This window comes from Lactuca saligna, chromosome 3 (assembly GCF_052625555.1).
Source record: "Lactuca saligna cultivar CGN05327 chromosome 3, ASM5262555v1, whole genome shotgun sequence".
Lineage (NCBI taxonomy): Eukaryota > Viridiplantae > Streptophyta > Magnoliopsida > Asterales > Asteraceae > Lactuca > Lactuca saligna.
This window is the reverse complement of record NC_136419.1, coordinates 57,944,388-57,970,584: the sequence shown is the minus strand read 5'-3', so window position 1 is coordinate 57,970,584 and position 26,197 is coordinate 57,944,388. Positions and strand designations below refer to the sequence as shown.

At 39.1% G+C, this 26,197-nt stretch overlaps 1 protein-coding gene across 1 annotated transcript; it reads left to right on the top strand.

Moving 5' to 3' along the window:
* Positions 1-17,304: 17,304 nt before the first annotated feature.
* On the top strand, positions 17,305-18,764 carry LOC145036641 (micronuclear linker histone polyprotein-like protein). The gene has a single exon (XM_078985102.1). The coding sequence runs from the start codon at positions 17,610-17,612 to the stop codon at positions 18,594-18,596; it is 987 nt and encodes a 328-aa protein (XP_078841228.1). The 5' UTR covers positions 17,305-17,609; the 3' UTR covers positions 18,597-18,764.
* The last annotated feature ends 7,433 nt before the right edge of the window (positions 18,765-26,197 follow it).

The following is a 26,197-nucleotide window of genomic DNA, read 5'->3' as shown; positions in this document are numbered from 1 at the left end:
ATCCTCTCATTAAAAGTATAATAAGAAATACGAAGTAACTAAAATTCTTTTTTAAATTTCCCAATCTTAGTTACTTTAGGAAAAGTGAATTGATGCAATCCCATGAAATTACACTTTGCACCTTGCTAAGATGTTAGTGGAGCGTGTGTGGTTTACCGGCACACTAATTGGTTCTAAGCGAAGGTGGCGAAGGGTGATTCATTGTTTATCATAGTTCGATGGAGCGTGTGTGGTTTACCGGCACATCGAATAGGTGATCGTAACAATAAAGGCACCATGTAAATTTGCATGGTAATTCACACCCGCTTTGTGATCCTCGGCATCCCAGTCACAAACAAGAGGGGCATATCGAGATTTAAACATGCCATTGAATAGTTCAATGAATCTCATCCGAACCTAGGAATTCTCAAAAACACTTAGGACCAAAAGTTTAAGTTTTGTAATGGAGAATTAGTGAATCGTCATTCACTTACCTTCAATTTATTTGCATGTTGGATTACGGCATCCCTTTTCTAGTATGTAAATGTTATTGTTGGATCCTAGCCCTAATTTTCTTATTGGGTGATAATTAGGGATTCTTGTTCTAATCTATCTTTGTCCTTTCTATAGATGTCAAACGCAAACAACGCTGCTGCTAGTTCTTTCACGTTGATGAGCCTTTGCCAAAAGGTCACCTTCGATGGAACGAACTTTGGTGAATGGATAAGATACATTCGCACCATTGCTCGCTATGAGGATAAAGAGTATGTCCTCGACGAGAAGCTCGAGAAAATCAACCCCGAAGTTGCTACTCCCGCCGAAATCACCGCCTTTGAAACCCATGAGCGAGATGCGACGAAAGTACATTGCATCATGATCGCCACCATGAACTCCGAGTTCCAAAAGTCCTACGAGGACATGTATCCATACGAGATGCATCAAGACTTGTTGGAGAGGTACCACCAAAACGCGAGACAAGAGCGTTACGAGATCTTCACTAACATGATTTCCGCTAAGATGGGTCATGGAGAATCTCTTACCGTGCACTTGCAAAAGATGCAAAGGTATGTCGACCGCCTTCGCAAGTTAAATGTTGACTTCGGCGAAGACTTGGCGATCGACATGGTGCTTCACTCTTTGCCTCCGATGTATAATCAATTTAGGATGACCTACCACATGAACAAAGAGGAGGTCACTCTAAGTAAACTCCAAGGTCTCTTGAGGGTTGCTGAGAGCAATTTCAAGGACAAGTCTGTTGCACCAACTCCCAATCCGTCTGCTGCTCCTATCTTGGCTATTGGTCAAGGGAAGGGAAAGAAGAGGAAAGCTTCTTCAAATAACTATCGAAAGGTGAAAGCCCGAGATGGTTCCTCTTCTAGTGGGACCAAAGTTGATCCCTCTAAGCCCTGCTCTAACCCGAAGGAGGCAGAGTGCCACCACTGCCACAAGATAGGACATTGGAAGAGAAGCTGCCCGGATTACCTGCAAGCCATCAAGGAAGGAAAGATCAAGCCATCTTTCGCAGGTATATATGCAATAAAATCTAACGATTCTAATCATGCTATTTCTTGGGTTCTTGACACCGGTTGTGGTTATCACATTTGTTCTAATGTGCAGGGACTAAAAAGAAGTAGGGATGTGGAGCAAGGAAGGATCAATCTAATCATGGGGAACAGAAGATCGTCGCCTGTGACCAAGATTGGAGTGTATTCTTTGGTGCTTAAGAATAGTTTAGTTTTAGATTTAAACAATTGTTGCTACTCGCCAGAAATGGCTAGAAACATCATTTCATTTCATGGTTTATATAGACAAGGTTTTAGATTTTCTTTTAATAATGAGAATGGTTCTATTTTGGCTTATCTAAATGGTGTCTTTTATTTTGAAGCTATACCATGTAATGGAATATATGAAACTGTTATGATTGTTGATAACTTAGGAAATGATGTTTTGAACATTGATTCTTCCACTAGTATGGATAAAGCATCCTTGTGGCATTGTCGTCTTGGACATGTCAACAAGAAACGCATAGCCCAACTCCAAAAGGATGGAGTGTTAGAGTCATTCGACCTTAGGGAAGATGACACATGCGAGTCTTGTTTGCTTGGAAAGATGACTAAGTTACCCTTCACGAGTACTTGTGAAAGGGGTGAGGGACTATTAGACCTAATACATACCGATGTATGTGGACCTTTTAGATCAACCACGAAGGATGGGAACCGCTTCTATGTGACCTTTACCGATGATTATAGTATATCTATTTAATCAAGCAAAAGTCAGAAACCTTTGAAAAGTTCAAAGAGTTCAAGAATGAAGTGGAGAATCAATTGGGCAGGAAAATCAAGATGCTTCGATCCGATCGAGGAGGAGAGTACCTAAGTCTTGAATTCCACGATTATCTCAAGGAGTGTGGAATAGTTTCGCAATTGACGCCTCCTAGGACACCGCAATTGAATGGTGTGGCAGAAAGGCGTAATCGAACCTTATTGGATATGGTTCGCTCTATGATGAGTCGTGCTTCACTACCTATCTTCTTTTGGGGATATGCCTTAGAGACTGTCGCCCATATCCTTAACCGAGTCCCTACTAAGAAGGTTGCCAAAACACCTCACGAGATGTGGAAGGGGAAAGCTCCCTCGTTGGCACATATCAAGGTTTGGGGTTGCGAGGCTTTCGTAAGACGAGATACTCACGACAAGCTTGAACCTCGAAGTGAGCGATGTATTTTCATCGGCTACCCGCAAACTTCCTTTGGATATCTCTTCTATAGACCAAAAGATAATGTTATCTTTGTTGCGAGGAAAGGAGTTTTCCGAGAGCGAGAACTCATAAGCCAAGGAGACAGTGGGAGGCAAATCGAACTTGAAGAGATTCAAGAATCGATAGATGAAGGAACCTCTACCGCTGGCGTTCAACCCGAGGAGGAAACTCCGGTTGAACCGATTGACGAATCCTTACCTCTTAGACGTTCCGATAGATTTAGAGTTCAACCCCAGTTTTATGGCTTTCATATTACTACCGAAGGGGACACGTATATTAGTGATGGTACACTAGTAAATCTTGATGAACCTAATAGCTATAAGGAAGCCATGGCAGGCCCGGAGTCTGCAAAATGGAAAGAGGCGATGGATAGCGAGATCCAATCCATGTACGATAACCAAGTTTGGAATTTGGTTGATTACGTGCCCGAACGTAAGACCGTAGGGTGCAAGTGGATCTTCAAGAAGAAGACCGACGTGGATGGGAACGTACACACATACAAAGCGCGATTGGTTGCGAAGGGCTTTACTCAAACTCCCGGAGTGGACTATGATGAGACCTTCTCACCAGTTGCGAAGATTAAATCTATTAGAGTGATGCTAGCAATTGCCGCATTTCATGATTATGAGATTTGGCAAATGGATGTCAAGACCGCTTTCCTTAACGGAAAGTTGGCTGAGGATGTTTACATGGCTCAGCCAGAGGGGTTTGTGGATCCGAAGCATCCGAATAGAGTGTGTAAGCTTGAGAAGTCCATTTATGGACTTAAGCAAGCGTCTCGCAGATGGAATCTTTGCTTCGATGAGAAAGTCAAAGAGTTTGGATTTGTACGAAGCGAAGACGAATCTTGTGTATATGTCAAAGCCAGTGGGAGTGTAGTAAGCTTCCTCGTTCTATATGTCGATGACATATTACTCATAGGAAACGACATCCCGACTTTGCAGGAGGTTAAGTCCTGGCTCGGGAAGTGCTTCGCTATGAAGGACCTCGGAGAGGCTTCTTACATTTTGGGAATAAGGATAGTAAGAGAAAGAAGTAAGAGACTAATTGGACTTAGTCAGAATACTTACTTGGAGAAGGTACTAAAACGTTTTAGTATGGAAAACTCAAAGAAGGGAGAACTACCGATAGAAGGAAATGCCAAGTTGAGTAAGACTCAAAGTCCGAGTACCGAAGCCGAGATAGCAGAAATGAGCCGAGTACCATACGCTTCCGCAGTTGGCTCAATCATGTACGCTATGACTTGTACTCGCCCTGATGTAGCCTTCGCTTTGAGCATGGTTAGCAGATATCAAGGGAACCCTGGCAAAGCACATTGGATTGCGGTGAAGAACATCCTTAAGTACCTTCGGAGGACGAAAGAATGGTTCTTAGTCCTTGGAGGGAGTGATGACTTGAAGGTGCGAGGGTATAGTGACGCCAGCTTTCAAACCGACAGGGACAACTATCGTTCGCAGTCGGGCTGGGTCTTTACCCTAAATGGAGGAGCAGTGACATGGAAAAGTTCCAAGCAGGAAACCGTAGCTGATTCAACATGCGAATCAGAGTACATCGCAGCAAGCGAAGCGTCGAAGGAGGCAATATGGCTGAAGAACTTCATCGGTGATCTTGGAGTTGTACCGGCCATAAAGGAGCCCATGGAGATTTTCTGTGATAACGAAGGTGCGGTTGCCTTGACTAAGGAACCGAGGGATCATGGTAGATCTCGACATATCGACAGAAAGTATCACTTCATTAGACATCGTGTAGAAGAAGGACAACTCGTAGTGAAGAGGATATCATCAGAAGATAACCCAGCAGATCCGCTTACGAAGGGACTGAGTAGGGTTAAGCACTTACAGCATGCTAGGAGTATTGGGCTGAAGGATGATATTAGCATAGATTAGATAGTGTTAGAAACGTATAATAGATAAATGTAATTAACATTTGATGATTAAATAAAGAAGTTTTATTTATGAGTAAAGTTACTATCACATGTTAGTTGTTTAACTATTGTTTCACTTTGCATGTTTTGACTTCCAGAATAATTGAGTTTATTAGGAATAATCGAATTATTCAAATGGTCCACAATCGTTCATATGTTGGGAGTAGATATGAATGAAGATTGTCGTGAATTGGTGTGTAGAGTGTCTAAATGGTGTTAGACATAGCAAGAGTTGCTGCAACGTTCATGAGTGCTTACGAACTGGTTTTGAGCATTGGAATAAACCCGCGCTTGCTGGAATCACCTTATGGAATACGATATAAAAGGTGATCGCAAGACGATAATATCATATGGTCTTAAAACCTAGATATATGGTTTATTATTTGTTAATTGATTGTGCATTGATAATGCGAAAACGCATCAGTAACTTGATGTTATAAAACGCATTGTTGTGTATAGTTGGTTAATGAATAAGTAAATGCATATAAGTCGAAGTTTATCTGTAAATTTTATCCTAAGAGGGTAGAAGAGATATCTTGGCCACTCGATGATTTGATTTGGCTTATGTGCCAGGCCCGGTCAGAACTGAATTGATGTGTTCGATTAAGTTCTATGTCAAATAAATCGAAGATCGAGAAATCTAAATGCTAGACTAACCATTCCATAGGATTGTCAGCATGATATCTAACAGAGGACTGTACGATCCCTTATCTAAAGGACAAGATTGATTAGATCAGATTTGACAGCGTCTTTGAGAGCTACGATTGCAAACTGTATTATACTTGTATAGTTACTAGACTTATCCAAGTGGGAGACTGTTGGAATAGTGTCTAAGGCTATAACTATATTCGGTGGTGCATGGTCCTTTTGGGTTGCCTTCACCATAGCAACTTGAAGGATGATTTGTTAAGAGAGAGTAAATATTATAAGGAATAATATTTAGCTATTTGATTAATATAAGTCATAAATTAATTGGTATTAATTTGGTGACTTAAAGAGATTAATTAAATAAGAGGGTATAAACTGTCAATTATTTGATAGTTAGACTTTGGACTATAGATCCATTAGGATGGACTTTGGACGGTTTCTAAGAGCTTTAGGATAGCTCAAAATAGTCCATAAGGATATCTATGGAATGGATTTGGATAGCCTTAAGTGAAGATTATCCAATTAGGGTTTAGGGTGAAACCCTTAAGGAGTCTAAAGGTATAAATAGGCCCTTGGGATGTGGAATTCGTGGACAACCTTTCAGAACCTAAAGCAAGGAACCTCTGGTCAAATTCCATCCCCTCTCCTCTCTCCTAAATCATCTTGCTTGCTATTGGTGTTTGTAAGCCATTAGAGGAGTGACAATTGTGACTCTAGAAGCTCCAAGACAAGAAGATCAACAAGGAACTCAAAGGTATGATTCTAGATCTGTTTTAATGTTGTTGTTTAACCTAATTAGCCATTAGAAGTCTTGGATTCACAAGCATGTTTATTAGAAAGCCTAGATCCAAGCATTAGGGTTTTGCATGCGCACATAGGAAAGTTCTTATGGCTAAAACCCAACAGGTATAACTAGCTTTTGCTTTGGTTGGGTCTTCCTCTTCTTCGGTGGTGGGGATGGTGCGGCTTTTGGCTGTTTCCTCTTTTTTGGAGAAGGTCCCTTTGAAGCTTTGGAGGCTTGCTTTCCTTTTTCTGCCTTTTTACCTCTGCTCACCGGTTTATCTGCATCATGAATAGACCTGAGCATATCCGGGGTCAGATCCCTTGGACCAGATGGCCTTAGCTCCTTGAGCTTCCGAATCAACCTGCTATCCGAAGGCACATCACCATACATTGACTCCGGGATAGAGCCAATAAAGGAGAATTTTGATGCATCTGAGACGATGATCTTCTTGGTATGGAAAGTACCAACAGAAGACATCGATGCACCTTCAGCAGTGGGAACATCGAATCTGTCCATGGCCCATTTAGTTATCAGTATCCAGAATCGGGCCAACGAGACTTTAGAGTGTCGGGATGAAGAGGAGAGGCTTTGAATAAGTTGTTGCCATAGAACAAAACCATAATCCAGGTTGATCCCATTGTAAACTCCGTACATGATGGTGAGGAACAGACGACTTGCACCATCGGATCCTGAACTTCTCTCCGACAAGCCCTTGAAAAGGACTGTAAATAAACCGTTCCATTGTGGCGGCAAGCGTGACTTTTTGAATTTTGCAACGGAGGTAAGAACTTCTATGTATCCCATGTTGTAAAACATGTTATACAGATGACCAATCTGTATCGACTCCGGATGAACTCTGGAATGGTCAGTAGCAAATCCGAGCAAAGTGCAGAAACGCGGGCGAGAGACGGAGGTTTTGTGGTCTCCAATCTCGAAAAATACCCGGTCGACAGCCTTGTCGTAATATGCAGTCGCGTAGACCTGCGATAGGGCCGCCATCGGCACCGATTCGATTCTGGAAAGTGCTGGAACGAGTTGGGAATACTTTAAGCACTCTATGACCGGCGACATGTAGGAGTCGTATGCCATTGGGTTAAGATCAATGACCAAACATTGTTGTGGGCGAATGGGAAGAATCTGTGAGGTAGCATGAACTGAAGAGGAGTCAGCCATTGATGCAGGTGAGAAGAAGATGATGAACAGGAAACTGTATGGGAGTATTTGCGTTTCGGAAATTTTGAAAGTTGTAAAGAGGTAAAAGGAGGTGTAACGGGCTATTTATAGTGGGTGACAAGAGAGAGAAAAATCGTTTCAAATCTCGTATGGATGACAGTTGGGACGTGCGATGATCACGTAGGAGAGAGAGTGTCAGGTTCCTAGGACCACGCCGCCCAATAAGCGCCGTTTCATAGGGACAAGCCGTTACTGTTTAACCACGCGCATTGAATGCCACAGGACAAGAAAAAACTTAAGGTTTAAAAGAATGTCCGTTAAAATTACGATCAACCAGTTATAAAGAAATGTTGAAAGGCTTCTTTTAATTAGGCTAAAAACAACTAGCTTGAAAATAAAATCTTAGAAAGAAAAATAAGAACTAGATCCCAAGGGAAGAAATGTTATGGGTTTTAACAATTTCATAGGAATCACATAAAATTGGAGATTTTAATAGGGTACTTTCGTCAATTCTTAAGTGAGAACTTGAGCAATTTAATTGTTCACCGTCAATTCGTTAGGTGTGGAATTTTGGGTTTCACTTAGTTCGTAGTGACACAATACTAAGATCATAAACACAGATGTTGTGTAACCATAAACCTCAGTGGTAATTTCTGAGAGTCTCAAGGGTTACCATGATGGAATGAGTGTAGTGGAGAAGTAATGTAGAGATGGTGTAAGAGAACAAAGTACCTCTACTGCGAAAAGAAGGACCAAGCAGAAAACTCTTAACTCATGTGAGAAAAGAGTGAGGTAGCTCACGATTAGAATAAATGAATTGGCCTTATTGGGAAGACAAGGTTTGTGTATACCAGGTCATGAAGGCCATTATTCAAAATCTTATGAGGCTTGAGACACATACAGCAGCATGCTTCTAGGGATATTTAGGTATTTCATCAAATTTATCCCCATAAACGAACACGAACACACAAGGAAAAAAAAAATTTTGAATTTTTGAGATTAAAAAAAAAATAAGACAAAAAAAATTAGACAAAACAACTTGAAAAATTGACAAAAGTAAAAACCGAACCAAACAGTTGGTTTCGGTTGAGGAAAGTTTTGAAAAACCGAACCCGAACCTTCGGTTGATTTCGGTTCTAGAAAATTCTGAAAAACCGAACCCGAACCTTCGGTTGGTTTCGATTCTAGAAAATTTTGAAAAACCTGGAAATTTAAGCAAACAACCTTCGGTTGATTTCGGTTCTAGAAAATTCTGAAAAACCGAACCCGAACCTTCGGTTGGTTTCGGTTCTAGAAAATTTTGAAAAACCTGGAAATGTAAGCAAACAAGATTTTTTTTTTTTGAATCAAACGAGGAAAAACATAATTGTACAAGAAATATACAACATTGAAAAACTACCTTTGAAGAAATGAGTGGGTCAGATAGTTGAACCGAACCCGAACGTTCGGTTGGTTTCTGTTCTTATGTTTGAGTTTGAGAGGTAGCGTGAGGTACTGACTCTGATTCCATCATACCTAGTCCTTGCAATATTTTATTGAATGATGCTTCAGGAAGAGCTTTTGTAAAGACGTCAGCCAGTTGATCAGTGGTTCTTACGAAGTGAACTTCGACGTTTCCATCTTCCACGTGATCTTTGATGAAGTGATACCTCAGTGCTATGTGTTTGGTTTTGGAGTGTTGCACTGGGTTATGACAGATCCTAATTGCACTTTCAGAGTCACAATATAGTGGGATCTTCTTCATATTGAGTCCGTAGTCTCGAAGTTGACTTTGGATCCAAATCACTTGTGACGTGCATGATGCAGCTGCAATGTATTCCGCTTCGGCAGTAGATAGCGACACGCACGTTTGTTTCTTGGATTGCCAGCTGACTAACTTCCCGTCAAGAAATTGACAGCCACCAGTTGTGCTTTTACGGTCGAGTCCACATCCTCCAAGGTCAGCATCAGAATAGGCTTGAACAAAGAAGCCTGAGTTGGATGGATACCATAGACCTAAGGAGGTGGTTCGCTTGAGGTAGCGTAGGATGTTCTTCACTGCAAGCATGTGAGATTCGCGTGGGTTTGCCTGAAATCGAGCACAGTAACAAACAGAAAACATGATATCAGGTCTGCTAGCAGTTAGATACATTAATGAGCCAATCATTTGACGATAGAGCGTGATATCGACAGCCGGTTTTTCTAGGGATGGGGTAAGCTTGGTGCCGAATGCCATTGGGACTTTGACTTTTGAGTCTCCCATCATTCCAAACTTTGCTAGGAGAGTCTTCGTGTAGGCTTCCTGATTAAGAAAGATGCCTTCGGGTCCCTGTCTTATGTTTAAACCAAGGAAAAAATTAATAGGACCCATTGAGCTCATTTCAAACTTAGTCTCCATCAGCTTTCTGAATTCAGCTGTTAAGCTAGGATTCGTGGAGCCAAAGATGATGTCATCGACATAAATTTGAACTATCATAAGGTGGTTACCTTCCTTTTTGCGAAAGAAGGTTGGATCAACCGAACCTTGTTTGAATTTAGACATCTTTAAAAATTTTGTAAGCGTTTCATACCAGGCTCTCGGAGCTTGCTTAAGGCCGTACACAGCTTTATCCAGAATATAGCAATGATTTGGATGCCTTTCGTTCACGAACCCAGGAGGTTGCTCCACGTACACCGTTTCTTCGAGTTCTCCATTGAGAAATGCACACTTGACGTCCATTTGGAAAACCTCAAAGTTCTTGTGAGCAGCATAAGCCAGAAATATTCTAACAGATTCTAGCCGAGCTACTGGAGCGAAAGTCTCTTCATAGTCTATCCCTTCCTCCTGATAGTATCCCTTTACCACCAGACGAGCCTTGTTCCGTATAACATTACCTTCCTTGTCCATTTTGTTCCTAAATACCCATTTGAGACCAACAACCGAAGCATCAGGAGGAGTTGGAATTAGGCGCCAGACTTTATTCCTTTCAAATTCGTTCAGCTCGTCTTGCATTGCTTGAACCCAATCAGAGTGATCGAGGGCAGTATTAACTGTCTTTGGTTCAACTTTTGATACGAATGAGTTGAACATGCAAAACTCAACCTTTGAAAATAAGGAAGTCTGTTTTGCTTTCAGTTGTGATCGGGTCAAAACCTTTTCAGAGACATCTCTAACTACTTGAGAGACAGGATGATCTCTGGTCCATTTGATAAGAGGAAGGTAATTTGGATCAAAGGTTGGGTCTAGTTAAACATTAATTATTTCGTCTGGCTCAGATTGGCTATCGTAACCGAGTGTCATATCATTATGTTCCCCCTCAGTTGATGAGCTTTGAAAGACATGAGGTTCAGGTGTTTCGTGTGATTCTGAGCTTTCTGGTGTTGAGACCTCTTCGGTTGAAGTTGTAGAACTTGGCTCCCCCTGGACTTGAGCGCTTGGCTCCCCCTCGACTTGAGCACTTGGCTCCCCCTCGACTTGAGCATCGTTGGAAGGAGAGTCGTTAGAGATTGATGCTTCTTCATGCATTCTCCTTGCAGCATCTTCGACAATCTGCTTCATGTGATCAACTTTTTTGGCTGCTGCACCTGCTTCGGAGAGTGAAGCATTCTCCGGTTCGTCAAAGAGGTCCATGAATGTCTCGAATAAGTTGGCGACCGAGACTGTAACCTGTCCATTTAGAGGAAAGATTTCCCCAGTGATATCTTCTTTAGCCTGTAGCTTCTTGACATAGTTGTCGTCAAAGGTCACATAGTATGTCTCTTCAATCTTTCTCGAACGCTTGTTTAGGACCCTGTATGCCTTGGATGTGAGCGAGTAACCCAGAAATATTCCCTCGTCGGCTTTGACATCAAACTTGTTGCGTTGTTCTTTAGAATTAAAGATGAAACACCTTGAGCCGAACACATGGAAAAATTTCACATTTGGCTTTCTGTTGTTCAGTATCTCATATGGAGTGAGCGTGAACCTCTTGTTGAGATATGACCTGTTCTGTGTAAAGCAAGCAGCCGAAATAGCGTCACCCCAAAAATAGAGAGGTAAGGAAGCGAAACTTAGCATAGTTCGGGCAGCTTCACACAAAGATCGGTTTCGTCTTTCGACTATTCCGTTATGTTGCGGTGTGTAGGGAGCTGAGAAATTATGACTAATTCCCTTTTCTGCAAGAAATTCTTCAAACTGCCTGTTCTTGAATTCGAGACCATTGTCGCTTCTGATGTTGCGAACAACCTTCTTAAGCTGTACTTCAATTTGCTTGATAAACACTTTCAGCTTTTGAGTCGCTTCAGATTTGAGCTTTAGAAAGAACACCCATGTAAATCATGAAAAGTCATCAACAATAACAAGAATATACTTGCTACCACCGATGCTTTCGATAGATGAAGGACCACACAAATCGATATGAAGTAATTCGAGTGGTTCAACAACTTTTGTGTTGATTATAGATGGGTGACTTTGACGACTCTGCTTCCCCATTTCGCATGCAGCACACAGATGATCCCTGTCGAACTTGAGCAATGGAAGGCCCCTAACATGACCTCCAGTAACAAGACGGTTGATATCTTTAAAATTAAGATGAGATAATCTTCGGTGCCACAACCAGCTTTCCTCAGATTGAGCTTTTGACAACAAGCATATAGCTGGGTTTCCTTTGATGGGTTTAAGGTTTAAGGGAAACATTTCACCCTTTCGTTCTGACTTGAGAATCACTTTCTTTGACTTTTTCTCTATGATTTCAGAACTTTCATCATCGAACGAGACTTTGAGACCTGTACCTCCAACAAGCTGAGATACACTAATGAGGTTGTGTTGAAGTCCTTCCACATAAGCCACCTTCCTTATAGTAAAGTCTCCATTTGTTATCATCCCGTATCCCTTTATGGTGCCGAATGAATTGTTTCCAAACTTGACGTTGCCACCATTTGCAAGAGATCTGTATTCCCTAAGCTCCTCTTTCCTCCCTGTCATGTGACGTGAGCAGCCACTATCGATGTACCATTCTTCGTCGAACTGCTCGTCACTTATAACCTGCAAAAAATTAGACAGATTTAGGAACCCAAAATTTCTTGGGTCCACGTGAGCTTTGCATGGGAACGGGAACAATAAGAGAGACATCAACAAGATAAGTTCGTTTTATAAGAGTTGTTGCATCTTTCCTTTTAATGGTAAAAACTTTTATTTTGTTAGGATTGGGTGAGTTAGGTTTGGATTCTGGTTGGGATTTATTGACCTTTTTCTTCCACTTTTGCTTAGTTGACGAATGAGATTTTTGAAAGCAAGAGAAATCAGCTTTAGAGTAAGACGGAGACGAATCGGTGGGAGTAGAAGAATTATGAGACCGAGAAGAGGAATTAGAAGAACGAGAAGAATTTGAACAAGAGGGTTTGGATTGAGAGAAGTTCCGGGCTTGAGACTCTAGGTGACCCTTTTGCTTTTGATCATTGGAGGGAATGACCTTAGAGTTTTGTTCTCCTTTGACTTCAGAACCGAACCTTTGCGTTCGGTTGGAACTATCTTTGGAACCGAACCTTTGGTTTCGGTTGAAGTCCTTTTCAGAACCGAACCTTTGCCTTCGGTTGATTTCTTCTTGTGAACCGAACCTTGGCTTTCGGTTGATATCTTCTTGTGAACCGAACCTTGGATTTCGGTTTTTATGACTTTCAGGCTTTCCTACAGGATTGTTTTCATGCTTCAGATTCTTGTCTTGATGAGAGAAATATGCATTCTGGGAATGCCAGAATTGTTTCCTTTCAGAAAGGTTCTTCCTGTATCTATTGTTCCTTTCTATTTTCCTATTCCTCATCTAAGAAGGTTGATGATGAACATTTGCTTTCGTTTTTGGTGACTCCTTGGCTGGTTCCTTTTGAACTGCAGGAGTTTTACTTTGAGCCGAAGGAGCCGAGGGAATGTCTTCTTTTGCCGAGTGATCATTCTTCTGACGAATATCTTTTGTACCACTGGTGCTCGGCTCATCGAAGTTGTTCGGCTTATTCAAGGGTTCAAGTATGTATCTTCCTTTGCTCTTCCAGGAATTTCTTTCAGATAAACCAATGGTTTCGTCTGCATTATCAATTGGAGCTTCCCAGAAGTACTCATCACAACCATCAGCATTGTCTTCGTTTACAATGGCTACAAGTTCAGCTGTTTGATGTTCGGTTACTCCTGTTACCTTGTATACTTGATTTGGAGTGGTCCTGACCTTTTGATACACAACAGCTTTCTCAACTAATTTTGGGGACTTTTGATGGGACAACCGAGCGAACTCCACTGAATTTTCAGAAATTAGATTCTTGTGATTTTCAGGTTCGGTTTTAATAAATTCTGAGCAGTCAACCGTGTCCTCTACAGAAATTTCGCTCATGTTATCGTCCTCGTTAAGCTCAGATGCATTTTCAACATCAATTTTGTTTTCTGAGCTTACGTTGGCGTTTAAAGAGTCAAATTTTTGCATGGTTTCGGTTCTCAGTTTAAGTTTGTCATTTTCATCCAAAAGATTTTTAAGCATGTTCTTGTGGTCTTTGGATTTAATGAAGGACTCAATTTTGTCCAGTCCATACATGTAGGTTGGATTGACATCATCAGACGATATCACACTCTCACAATTATAGGCTTCGGCATCGATTTCATCTTCCTTAAACTCTAGGAAGGGCAAGATCATGCGGTGGATCTTTTGGCCTATTTCACAATCCAAATGAAGCTGAGTAATATTAGAATACAGACGTTTAGCAATTAAACAAAAAACATTTCGTTGTTTTAACAATTTTAAATTGTCTCTTTGCAAATAAATGTTTTCATCTTTACCTTTGACTAATTCTGACTCCTTTAACTCTATCCACATTCTCCGCTCCTCACTCTTCGACGCCACCCTGCTCAATTGATCAGTTAGGTTAGAATTTGTGACTCGAGTTTGAGTTAAGCTACTATCTAGATGTGAAATTCTTGTATTGACGTTTTTTAGTTCTTTCTCATAAGAGGATGATGGTACTTTGCATGAAATAAAAACAGATTGTACCTTCTTTATCAGTTCATCGAGCTCAGTGAACTGCTGGCTGAGCGGTTTGGCCGTAAAGCACATGTCCTCCTTTGCCTTCGGTCCATCACTTCCTCCATCGGTGTTGTATCCCCTCATTTGAGATACGTCAGTTACCATGAAGCACTTTCCACCACTACTTTCTTCCCTAGACATGTAGGCCTTTCCATGGGTAGGCTGCCTCACTTCCTCGTCTTCTGAGTCGGTAGACCAAACTTCCGTGCTACCAAACTCATCACCTTGAACCGAACCCTGCACAATAAGAGCATTAATAGGAGGGTTAGCGGTAGACTTCTTCTTTCTCAACTCGTCCAGTCTTTTCTGCAACACGGCTTCCTCGTCATTACCATCATCTTTTTCAGCCATTTTCTTAAGGACACAGTCCTTAGCATAATGATTTTTCCCACCACAGTAGAAACAGCTTACTCCAGAATCACCATCCACCTTCGGTTCCTTCTTGTGCTCCTCAGCTTTCGGTTCATTAATCACTTTTTCAGAGCTGTAACTCCCCTGCCAGTTTCGGTTTTTGTTGCTGGGGAATCTCTTCTTTATGAACCTCTTGGGATTGGACACCATCATGGCATAATCCTCTGATGTGAGATCATATTCCTCCAGGTTGAGGTCTTCATCCTCCATAACAGCTTTACTTTTTGACAGGAGGGCCAACGAACCGAGATTGGAAACGACGTTCTTTTCTTGCAGCACAATCTTCTCTTGGGACTTGAGAATACCCACCAGTTTCGCCAAAGAATATGATTTAAACTGCTCATGGGCTTTAACTGTGGAAACCACTGCTCTCCATTCAGACCTCAGACCATTCAGGAATGTAACCTTCTGTTCGATAAGCTTCCTTTCAATATCATGTTTGATCATCTTGCTAAGAAGATGATTGAAGCGATCGAACGTCTGGGTCACAGTTTCTTCAACCCCTTGCCTGAATTCTCCAAACTCAGATAGGAGCAAAGTTTGAATAGAATGTTCAAGATCCTCGTCTGTAGAATACAGTTCGCGAAGTCTATCCCAAACATCCTTTGCCGTCGTGCATGAGCTAACCAATCTGAATGTATCGGACTGAAGGGCGAACCTGATCAACCTTAATGCCTTGATATTGCACTGGAACTTATCCTTTTCATCTTGTGCAATATCTTTCACGTCCTTTAGCAGATCATTGTACTCTTTTTGTGTCTTGATGATTCTGGACGTTGCAGAATGAGAAAATGGTCCATTGGTGATGGCTTCCCAAATGAGATACCCATTATCCTCCGATCCAATAACGTAGTCTTCGAAGTGATGTGCCCATACTTCATAGTCATGGGTGTATAAGATCGGAATCTTTGTCGTCGAACCAATGCTGTTGGAAATATTAATAAGGTTTGATTGTGTCGCGTCCATTATGATCGTAAAAACCTGTTCAAAGATCAGACTTGTAATAAAGTAGATTAGGGCAAAATAATAAATATCAAGATACGTCAATAAAGAGATGACGGCTCAATAAATATTGATGATTGCGGAAAAACCCTAATGGAAATCTTTTTCACAGAAAAGATGTGTATCAATTACACAGCCTCCCGCTCTGATACCAATTGATGAGATTAAACAAACCTTTAATCTATAAAGATCGATTAGATCTTGAACAGGTAAGTAAACAAAGACGATATAAACACAATAATAAGAACAAGACAAGATGGAATCAAACGTGTCGAATGATTAAACAAAATCCTCAGAAGAGCTCGATTAAGAACATCAACTGTAGAGGATTGGAAGGTTATAAGAACGATCAAAGAAACCTGTTGTCGTCTAGATTTATCGCTATTCTCAGATCTCTAAAACCTTAACCTAACATGCATGCAAGCGTAAACTTATATACAAAACATAAAAGGTTCACGGTTGGACAGGCCCAAACCGGAATACAAAATAGCATAATCAGTCGAGCCCAAAAGACGCAATCTACAAAGCCCAACATAGTATTTATGTTTTGAATAAAAAAGTTTGATTATATAATTATATTGTATAATTTGTCATTTTATTTTGGAAAAAAAAATAAAGATTATTTCGTTAATTTGATTAAAATATGAAATAATCAAGATTTTTCTGTTAAAAAATATTAAGATTAAATTGTAAAGTAATCTAAAATGTTAATTTTATTAGATATTTCATTTTTTTAAAATATAAAATTATTTAATTTTTGTAAGTTTAGTACAACCCAATTAAACTAAGGGGAGTGGGTGCGGTCTCCTTAGGATTTGTCACGGTGGCAATGGAGAACACCACCCTCATACCGTAGTTTCCACCACGGTTTAGCTGTGGTCTCTCTCTCTCTCTCTCTCTCTCTCATATATATATACATACCACAATTAAATCATATGTGGAGGGCGTGTTTGGTACGAAACTTTTAGAAGAGTTTGTGAGCTTTTAGTTTTTAGTTTGTAACAAAACGCTATAGTTTAAACAAAACGCTCTAAAAGCTACTTCATGTAGCGTTTAACAAAACATTACTGAGCTTGTGAAATAAATTTCCATAATTATCCTTAAAAATATATTTATATATTTTTAATCAATTGTTCTTTTATGTAATTTTATATATTTCAAAAGCTTCCAACTATTTTTCCCAAACACTCATATAACAAATAAAAGTTATAACTTTCCGTTACACGCTACCCGCTAAAGTGTTACTTTTGTCAAACAAACCCAAAGTATTTGCCATGTTAAAAACCATGACATCACTAATTTCGGCCGTACACAAAATAAACGATAGATACAACCAAGAGTCTCGTAAATAACCATCAATGGGATCTTTATCGTGCATGGAAATAACATTCCTTCAAATTCCTTACAAAAATGTCCAACATAAATGTGGTTCACTTATTGAAGCATTAAAGTATGGACAAAATAGGCCTATTTCATAATCAACATGACAATATTACATGGGATTACTTGTTCTATTGTTTCACTCCTTGTGTCACATCACTTTTCACCAATGCAATTATACCTGCAGAAAATACAGTGGAATTCCATCACTACATTAACTTAAAGTTCAAGTTTTCTTGATTTCCTCTTCCATGCCTTCCTCCCCTACTCCAACCCCACCTTCACACGCATACTATAAGGTCACTTTCATTCCCCTCATTAGTCAAAATCCGTAGTATCTTCCATTCTTGATAACTCCAAAAATCCTTGAGCTTCACCCTCCTACATATATTGTTAACCTATTTGCACAACATTCATTTGAACTCCCCAGACAAACATTATCTCTTCAACCCACCAAATCCCACCGAATTTTGGGTTTTCTTGACACCCCCATCTCTTTAAGTAGAAATCAATCCGAATTCCACTTGCAAAAACTCAGATTCAGAAAATACCCATGAAGGAGAGAGGGAAATCTGTCGAATCAGACCAAGAGTACAACAACTTCTGCTCAGATTACAACTTCTACTACTCGTCATCATCAGGTGTTCCATGTAAGAAACACCCATCTTCATCCCCAGTTGGAATCTGCGCTTACTGCCTCAAAGACAGACTGATGAAGCTCGTATGCTCAGACTGTGGAGAACAGAGGCTTTCTTCATGTTCTTGCTCCGATGTATCTTCGTATAGGAACTCGTCTTGCACTGTGGATGTCGGAAGTATTGGTAGGATCTCGTTTTTGATCGAGAATGAGAAAGGGGGTAGTGGCGATGAACAGAAAACGCTTTTCTCACACATGAAGCAGACGAAGAAAAGAGAAACAGAGGATGTGATTCTTCTGAAAAGAAGCAATAGTTGTGTTGTCGAGGTGAAGAAAAGCAATGGGTTTTGGAGAATTGGTAAACTTTTTAAGAAGAAGAAGAGAGAGAAAGATGGGTTTGATGAGAAAAGTGAGATATGGGTGACTGATTGTGCCATGGATGTATCTAGATCTAGGTCTCTTTGTAGTTTCAGAGGTGGTAATTTTGATCATGAAGGTGGTAGTGTTAGTGATATGGCATATTCAAGTGCAAAAATTTCTGATTTCAATGAATCTGAGCCTCGAAAGAGTGGATTCAGAGGTGGTTTCATGGATTTCGAAAGTGGGTTTTCTGCAAAAGAAAGTGAATTCAGTAGAATTCATGACGATTCAGGATTCATCGATTTGAAGCTTGATCTGTCAGATAAGTCTAAAACAGAGCATTCTGTTTTCAAGAACCCCTCAGACGGCAGCGGTGGTGGTGTTGGTGGGTGCGGCGGCGGAGGTGGTGTATCATCATCATGTAGGATTACAGTGAATGACAGGGGGATTAAGAAGGGAAGCAAAGGGCATAGCAAGGTATGGAAGTGGATTTTTAAGCAACATTCTGGGAAAAAAGATTTGAATCACATCTTGGAATCTTGAATTGAAATGATCCAAAAGTCAAATGTCAAAGGATTCATGTCCTTAATTAGTGTTCTAGAGATTAGATGGTTGTGTTAGTGTTCAATGTTGATGTAATTCCTTCTTCTTCAACTCAATTATTAGTGAAAATGATATATCATAAGTTCAGCATTATATGTGGATTTTGAAGATTTTGTATGCATGGATTTTAAGAGAAAAATAAAATTTTAACAATAAAAGCTCAGTGAAAATGTCTTGGGTTTTATTCGATTTGAGTTGAAATCAAGATAATTAATGTCTCTGGTACAAAATAAAGAAAGTTTTGCATACCTCGGTCTAGGGATACTAGTTTTGTTAGTATCCCAGGTTGGATATTGATTATTGATATAAAGGGATAATAACTTAAGATGGTACCTATTTTTATCCTTATTTACATATCGATAACTTTTGTTTTACTCATAAAGCTAACTATTTTGTTTGACATGTTCAATTTACACTAATATCATCGACTAATACCTGTTTTAACCGGTGACTCAAATTAACTTAGTTAAAAAAATTATGTGGCATATGACGTGTTCATTACACCCTTTGTCCGGAATCGACTTCATTTAATTAGGGTGAATCGACCTCATTTAATTAGGGTTGTTAACAAATACTCTCAAATCGTTCCTGATTAATTAACTTTTCTTAGAAATCACTCGATTGAAGTAGTGGGAGCTCATTGTTTGGAATTGAAGTTGGGGCTTGAAATCGTTGACTGTAGATTTTCACTACAATGGAATCACCTAACGATACGTATCTCACTATAGATTTTCACTACAATGGAATGTTTGCACCAAACCCGTTAGTGTACTTAGATCCTATAAGAATGTGAGTTCGTGAGTGGATTTTGGTGGTATGAACTATAAAGAATTTGTGTTGTGGGTTACAAAGCTGACAAGAGGAAGCTATGATAATTTGTACTATTGTAGTAGTCATGAAAGATTGGCAGATGGTATTAGAGGAATCGACAATGATGCTGATTATTTTGAGTTTATTGAATATGGTTACATGGCTAAGAACAAGCTAAGAATGAATGTCTACATTGACCACCAAAATGAATCTATTCTTCATTGTGGCGATAAGGAGGTGTTAACAGGTGATGAGGTGTCTGAGTTGGTAGAAGATGATGATATAGACTCACATATTTCAAATATAATTGAATGTGAGCATGAACCTGATGAAGAGGTGCATACTTTTGACAAAATAGTTTATGACGAATTTTTGAACAAGTTGTGTGGTAAACCTATTCCTAATAGTAATCAAGAAGAAGTAAATGATGATGATGATGATGATGAAGTCAGTGGTGAAGATGATGAGTTTGTGTTTCCTGTCTTTGGTGAGAATCAAGAATGGGATAAAATGGTCCCAGTTTTAGGTATGAAGTTTCCCAACCCAATGGAATTGAAGCTATGTCTAACCTACTATGTCATCAAGAATGGGTATGATTTATGGTATGAAAAAACTGATCATCAAAAGTTGTTGGAAAAATGTTGTAAACATAAGGAGAATAAGAAGAATAAGAGTTGTCCCTTAGGTTGTGAACAACCTGGATGAAGAATGAGAGGTCTTTTCAAATTAAGTCCTTAATTAATAGACATAATTGTTCAAGAGTATTCAAGTTTAGGTCCATTGTAAGCTACAAATGGATTGGAACTCATTTCATGAATGAGATATTGTAGAAACCAAAGATGAGCATTAGGAAATCGAAAGCTAAGGTCAGTAAAAGGTTTAACCTGATAGCAAGTGTTGGACAATGCAGAAATGCTAGGAAATATGCATTTCAGCAGATAAAACGTACTTTAATAGAGCATTATGCCAAAACATGGAGCTATGGAAAAGAGCTAAAAAGGATAAATCCTGGATCAACAGTTAATATGGAGGTAGATGTGATGCCAGATGGAGAAACATACTTCTCAAAGTTTTATGTGTGTTTGAAGGGTTTGATGGATGGATAGATAGAGTGTTGTAGGAGGGTAATTAGAGTAGATGGTTGTTTTTTAAAGGGCATATGCATAGGTCAGTTGCTTGCAGCCATTGGGAGGGATGCCAACAACAACACATATCATGTTGCATGGGTTGTGGTTGTAGTAGAAAATAAAGAAACATGGAAGTGGTTTCTTGATCTTTTGATTAATGACATTGGAATGGGAGTTGGGTATAGACTAATCATAATATCAGACCAACACAAAGTAATGTTCAAACTTCACTTACTGATATTTTCCATACTTAATATGTTTTAGCTTATGCTTTGTATGTATTGATTATAAATTGAAACTGTGAAGGAAAGGGTTCTAGTTGCAGAGCATAGGCAATGTGCTAGGCACATCTGTGCTAAGTCAAATATTTAGGAAGCTATTTTGGAGAGCTGTTGGATCTACAATTCAACAAAAATTTGACTACCATATGAATGAAATCAAGAAGTTGGAACCACTAGTTTATGAACATTTGATGGAAAGGGACCCTAAAACCTAGTGTAAAGCATTTTTTTAGGTTGATAGAAGTTGTGATGCATATGAAAATGGTGTTTCTGAAAGTTTTAACTCAGTGATTGATGCTGCTAGGAAGAAACCAATCATTACCATGTTAGAAGAAATCCGGATTTATGTAATGGAAAGGTTGTGTATCTATAAGAGTAAGGGTTAATCTTGGGATATATATATATATATATATATATATATATATATATATATATATATATATATATATATATATATATATATGTCCTTCCATAAGGTTGAAGTTGAACAAGCTCAAGGAACAACAAAGGTAAATTGTTATTGGTTATATGTCTGACATTTTTAATATTTTCTAAATTCTATGTGATTATGGATAGGTTTTGGCAAATGGTACCTTCTAGTTATATGCAATTTGAGGTAAAGGTAGGGTATGATGGATATGATACAAACCTTAATTCCAGGCAATATGGATGCAGGGCATGGCAGTTAGCAGAGTATCCTTGTGTGCATGGATATGTTTCCATTTCAATCCTCAATAGGGACCCTGAGGACTATGTGTCAGAATGGTTTACTACATCAATGTATGCAAGTTGTTATAGGTATAACATTAGGCCACTGAATTGTAGTGCTATGTGGTATGAAGTGGATTACACCAAACCATTGTCATCTAAAAAAAGAAGGCTACCTAAAAGACCAACAATGAAAAGGAAAAGGGATCAGGTTGAGAGGGGAGCTAAGGGAACAAGGCATACAGTCTCAAAAATGGGAATGGTCTTGAGATGTGCCATTTGTAGGGAAAGAGGGCATAACAGATCAACATGTCATCAAAGACCAAATGATGTACCATCTACTTCAGGTTTTTAAAAAGAAAAGAAACCTAAGAAACAAGTTATGGTGCTAACTTATCTAATATATTACACTTGTGTGCCATTTATGAACTTTTCCCCTCTTACATGTAAAGTTGATGTTCAAGTAGACCTTGAAGCTAAATTGGAGGTGGAACGTGTAGTTATGTTTGAAAGTGATAGTGATAGTGACTTTGAAAGTGAAAGTGATGTGGAAGCTAACATTGAAGTGGAATCTGCAAGTGATGTGGTACCTGAAATGGAGGCTAACATTGAAGTTCCCGAAGTTGATGTGGAGGCTAACATTGAAGTTCCTGAAGTTGATGTGGAAGCTAACATTGAAGTACATGAAGTGGAGGCTAACATTGAAGTTCCTTTAGTTCAAGATAACATTGAAGAAGAGGTTCAAGATGAAGTGGAACATGGAATTCAAGTTAACCTTTAAGAAGAGGTTCAAGATGATGTGGAATAGGAAATTCAAGACAATGCAGAAATTCAAGTTAGGAAGAGGACAAGAAAAACTTCATAAAGAATTACAAAGATTATGCTAGGGAAGAACATAGGGAGGAAAGAGGGAAGCAGTAATGAACACCCACTGGAGATTTGATTTTAATGTCTTGTATATATTGTTGCACAACTTTTGTTATGCATGTTTTGGAATCTTGGGTCTTGTAATAGCTTTAGGCACAATGGGACAAACTAGACACATCTTTTGGAATGTTTGGTACTTTAACATTTTGGGTCTTGTATGTTTGGGAATCTTTTGTATTGTAAGGTACTTTAACATCTTTATTTAAGTACATGTTTACTTAGATGTTTGTATACATTACATGTTTACTTAGATGTTTGTATACATTACATGTTTACTTAGATGTTTGCACAAGTTCATTATATATCAAACTTTAGTCATGATACATCAATTACATTAACTCAAACACATGCTTTAGTCATAATACGTCCAACTTTCATTGCATACAAAACTTCATGAACTACATGATTTACTCATAATACATCAAATAGGATACAAAGAACACATCCAACTTTCAAAACTACGTCTTTAACATACAAGAAAAATAACACAAACAATGCAACTTTATGAGTAAACAACTTCCACTTGACTTTGTCCAATTCTTGTCTGAAAACTAAATCAGAGTTCTTCTTTTCTTCCAACTTCTTCCTGCATATGCTAATTTCATTTTCCAAATTTCCAAGCTTTAATGTGAGGTTGTAGATTTGTCCTAAATCATTGTTCTTCTCTATTGCGTAGTTATCCTCTTCCAGCCCTTCCTAGAAATTACATTTTGGAGTTCTTGAACTCTTCAAGAAAAGTATAAAAAGGTTAAATTGAAAAAAGATGAAGACGAAGATTCAGTTAGGGATGATTAAAAAAACTGATTTACCAAAGAGTCTTGACAAACTTGATTTTTTTTTCCGGAATTGTAGGGTGTTCTTGAAATCTTCACATGCGATGGCATGTCACACTTACATGGATGGTCAGCTTGCAATTTGACATTGCGTTTGGAAGAGGAAAATGAAGCAGAAGAAGAAGCCATTGTCGATCTAGGGCTTTAACGTACGAACGAACCATATAACCCCTTTTATATAATGAACTAATGTGTATTATGCCACATAGATGCCACATATTATCTTTTGTATGCTACCCAGGCCTTGATTTAGCCACATCAGCTGAAACATGCATTAGTCGGTAATATTGGTGTAAATTGAATACGTAAAACAAGTTAGTTGGCTTTATGTGTACAAAAAAGATAAAGTTGTCAATATGTGAATAAGGATAAGAGGTAGTTACCCTCATCAGTCATTATCCCTAAATAAAATGAGAAATCAACATTATATTAGTCTTCTATGAATGCAAAGGCTATCCATAGATTCCCTTGCAACCAATGTAGGTTTATCTTTAGAGGTAAGCGAGAGTAAAAGTGGTTGTTGAAACTTGAAAGTAATATTTAACTAATAACAATGTTAATGTTAGTTGAATTTTGTTGTATGTGTTAGCCGTATATTTGTATTGGTCTGTATCTATGTGTCTAGGCCAATTGTATTTGTATTCAGCCCATTTGTATTTTGAGTATATATTTTCAGTGATAAGGCAATACACACATTATGGAAAAATACCGAATGTAACATGGTATTAAGCTCTCAACCCTAGCCGATCCTATCCAAGCGTATTTCTTCATTGCCTTCTCCTTCTTCTCGTTCAACCCATCTACTTGATGTTCTTCTCCAACTCTTTACACTATGGTCACTTTAGAAAAAGAAAAAGGTTTTGGTTCTTCTACTCCTCAACCCATAGATAAAATCTATGGGATCATTAATATTAAATCGTATGTCCCACTTCTTCTGGACATGAATCAACTCAATTATGATGTTTGGAAGGAACTCTTTAAAGATCATTGTCTTGGATACAATTTTTACGATCACCTAGATGGCTCCAATAAATTACCTGATGATACGGAATGGGTAACTATTGACAACATCGTCAAACAGTGGCTCTATGGCTCCCTTACACAAATTGTTCTTCAATCCATCATCACCACTGATGCTACTGCTGCAGATGTTTGGAAATCCATAAAGGATCTGTTTCATGAAAATAAAGAGAACAAGGCCATTGAATTGGATGATGAGTTAAGAAACATACAACTTGGAGACTCCACCATCATGGAATACTGTAATCGCATCAAGGCTATTGCTGATCTCCTTTCAAATATTGGAGCCCGAGTATCTGATCGTCTTCTATTCACATATGCGCTGAACGACCTCACCGAAAAATATGCCCACGTTAAACCCACGATCCGATACTCCACTACATTTCCAAATTTTCTTCAAATGAGATTGATTCTCACTCTTGAAGAACGAGACCTGCAAAAGTCTCACAACCGTATTGTGCAAGCCTCACATCGCGACTCTCCATCCTCCCCCACTGTTCTTCAAGTCGAGCACCAAAATCTCCCAAATTCTCATGGAAATAACAGTTCTGCCGAGCGTGGTGGTGGTCGGAATTCTCCTGGTGGCGAAAGGGGGGCTCGAAACGGTGGCAGAAGCGGTGGTCGACAGGGTCGATTTGGAGACAGTAGTCCGTTTGCACAAAATCAAAATAGTTGGGGAGGGTTTCTCCCTTGGTCGGTCATGACGTTTCCCCCACAGCAACAATCTCGTGGGTTGCTCCCCCCCTCCATTTCAACAACAAATGGCCCAATGGTCCACTTCAACTTCTTCTGGTCTACGTCCACAACAACAACCCAATTTGCTAATAGCCTAACAACAAGCCTTTATATGTGGACAGCCCAATAACATGCATTTTTTGTAAATATCCAAGTGATCAAACCACTAATTTGCCTCAATCTTTTAGCACCATGAGCCTCCAAGACTTGGGTAATGTGGATTGGTAAATGGATACCGGGGCTACCACGCATCTTCATGCCGACTCAAGTACTCTCAAGTCCTTTAGAAATACGTGCAACAATTTAAATTTATCGGTTTTATTTGGGGATGGATCTCGTATTCCAATCACCAAAGTGGGTCATACAACTCTCTCACATAATGACATAATCCTTTTCTCCCTCTTTACCTTAAAACGTCCTTATTACCCCTCAAATTGTCAAAAACCTTGTGTATTTTCGTCGTTTCACTCATTATAATAAAATGTTCCATTGAATTTGATGAATTTGATTTTTCTATGAAGGATTTTCTGACCAAGCAAATCCTCATCCGATGTGATAATACGGGCGAGCTCTATCCGGTTACCACACACTCTCTTCAAGCTCTAATCTCCATTATCTCATCTTTATGGCATCAAAGACTTGGTCATCCCGATTAACCAGTTTTAAAGCATCTTATTTCTAGTAATTTGATTTCGTGTAATAAAAGGGATACACCCTCTTTTTCATGCATGTCAACTTGGCAAACATACTCGATTATCTTTTCATTTATCTTCTTCTGATGCCTTATTCCCTTTTCAAATTGTTCATTCAGATGCATGGACCTCTCCTTTAGAGAGTCATAGTGGAATAAGATATTATGTTATTTTCCTTGATCAATTTTCGCATTTTGTGTGGGTTTACCCTATTAGAAAGAAATCTGATGTTTTTGCCAAGTTTGTTCATTTTCGAGCTTACATACAAAATCAATTCCACATGGATATTAAAACTTTTCAATGTGACAATGGAAAAGAACATGATAACATCTATTTTCACCAACTTTATGACATTCATGGTATTCATATGCGTTTTTCATGTCCCTACACATCTCAACAAAATGGTAA

Bases quoted from the DNA above. Each gene is read 5' to 3' on its own strand.
- LOC145036641 (XM_078985102.1), top strand. From the start codon at position 17,610: ATGAAGGAGAGAGGGAAATCTGTCGAATCAGACCAAGAGTACAACAAC.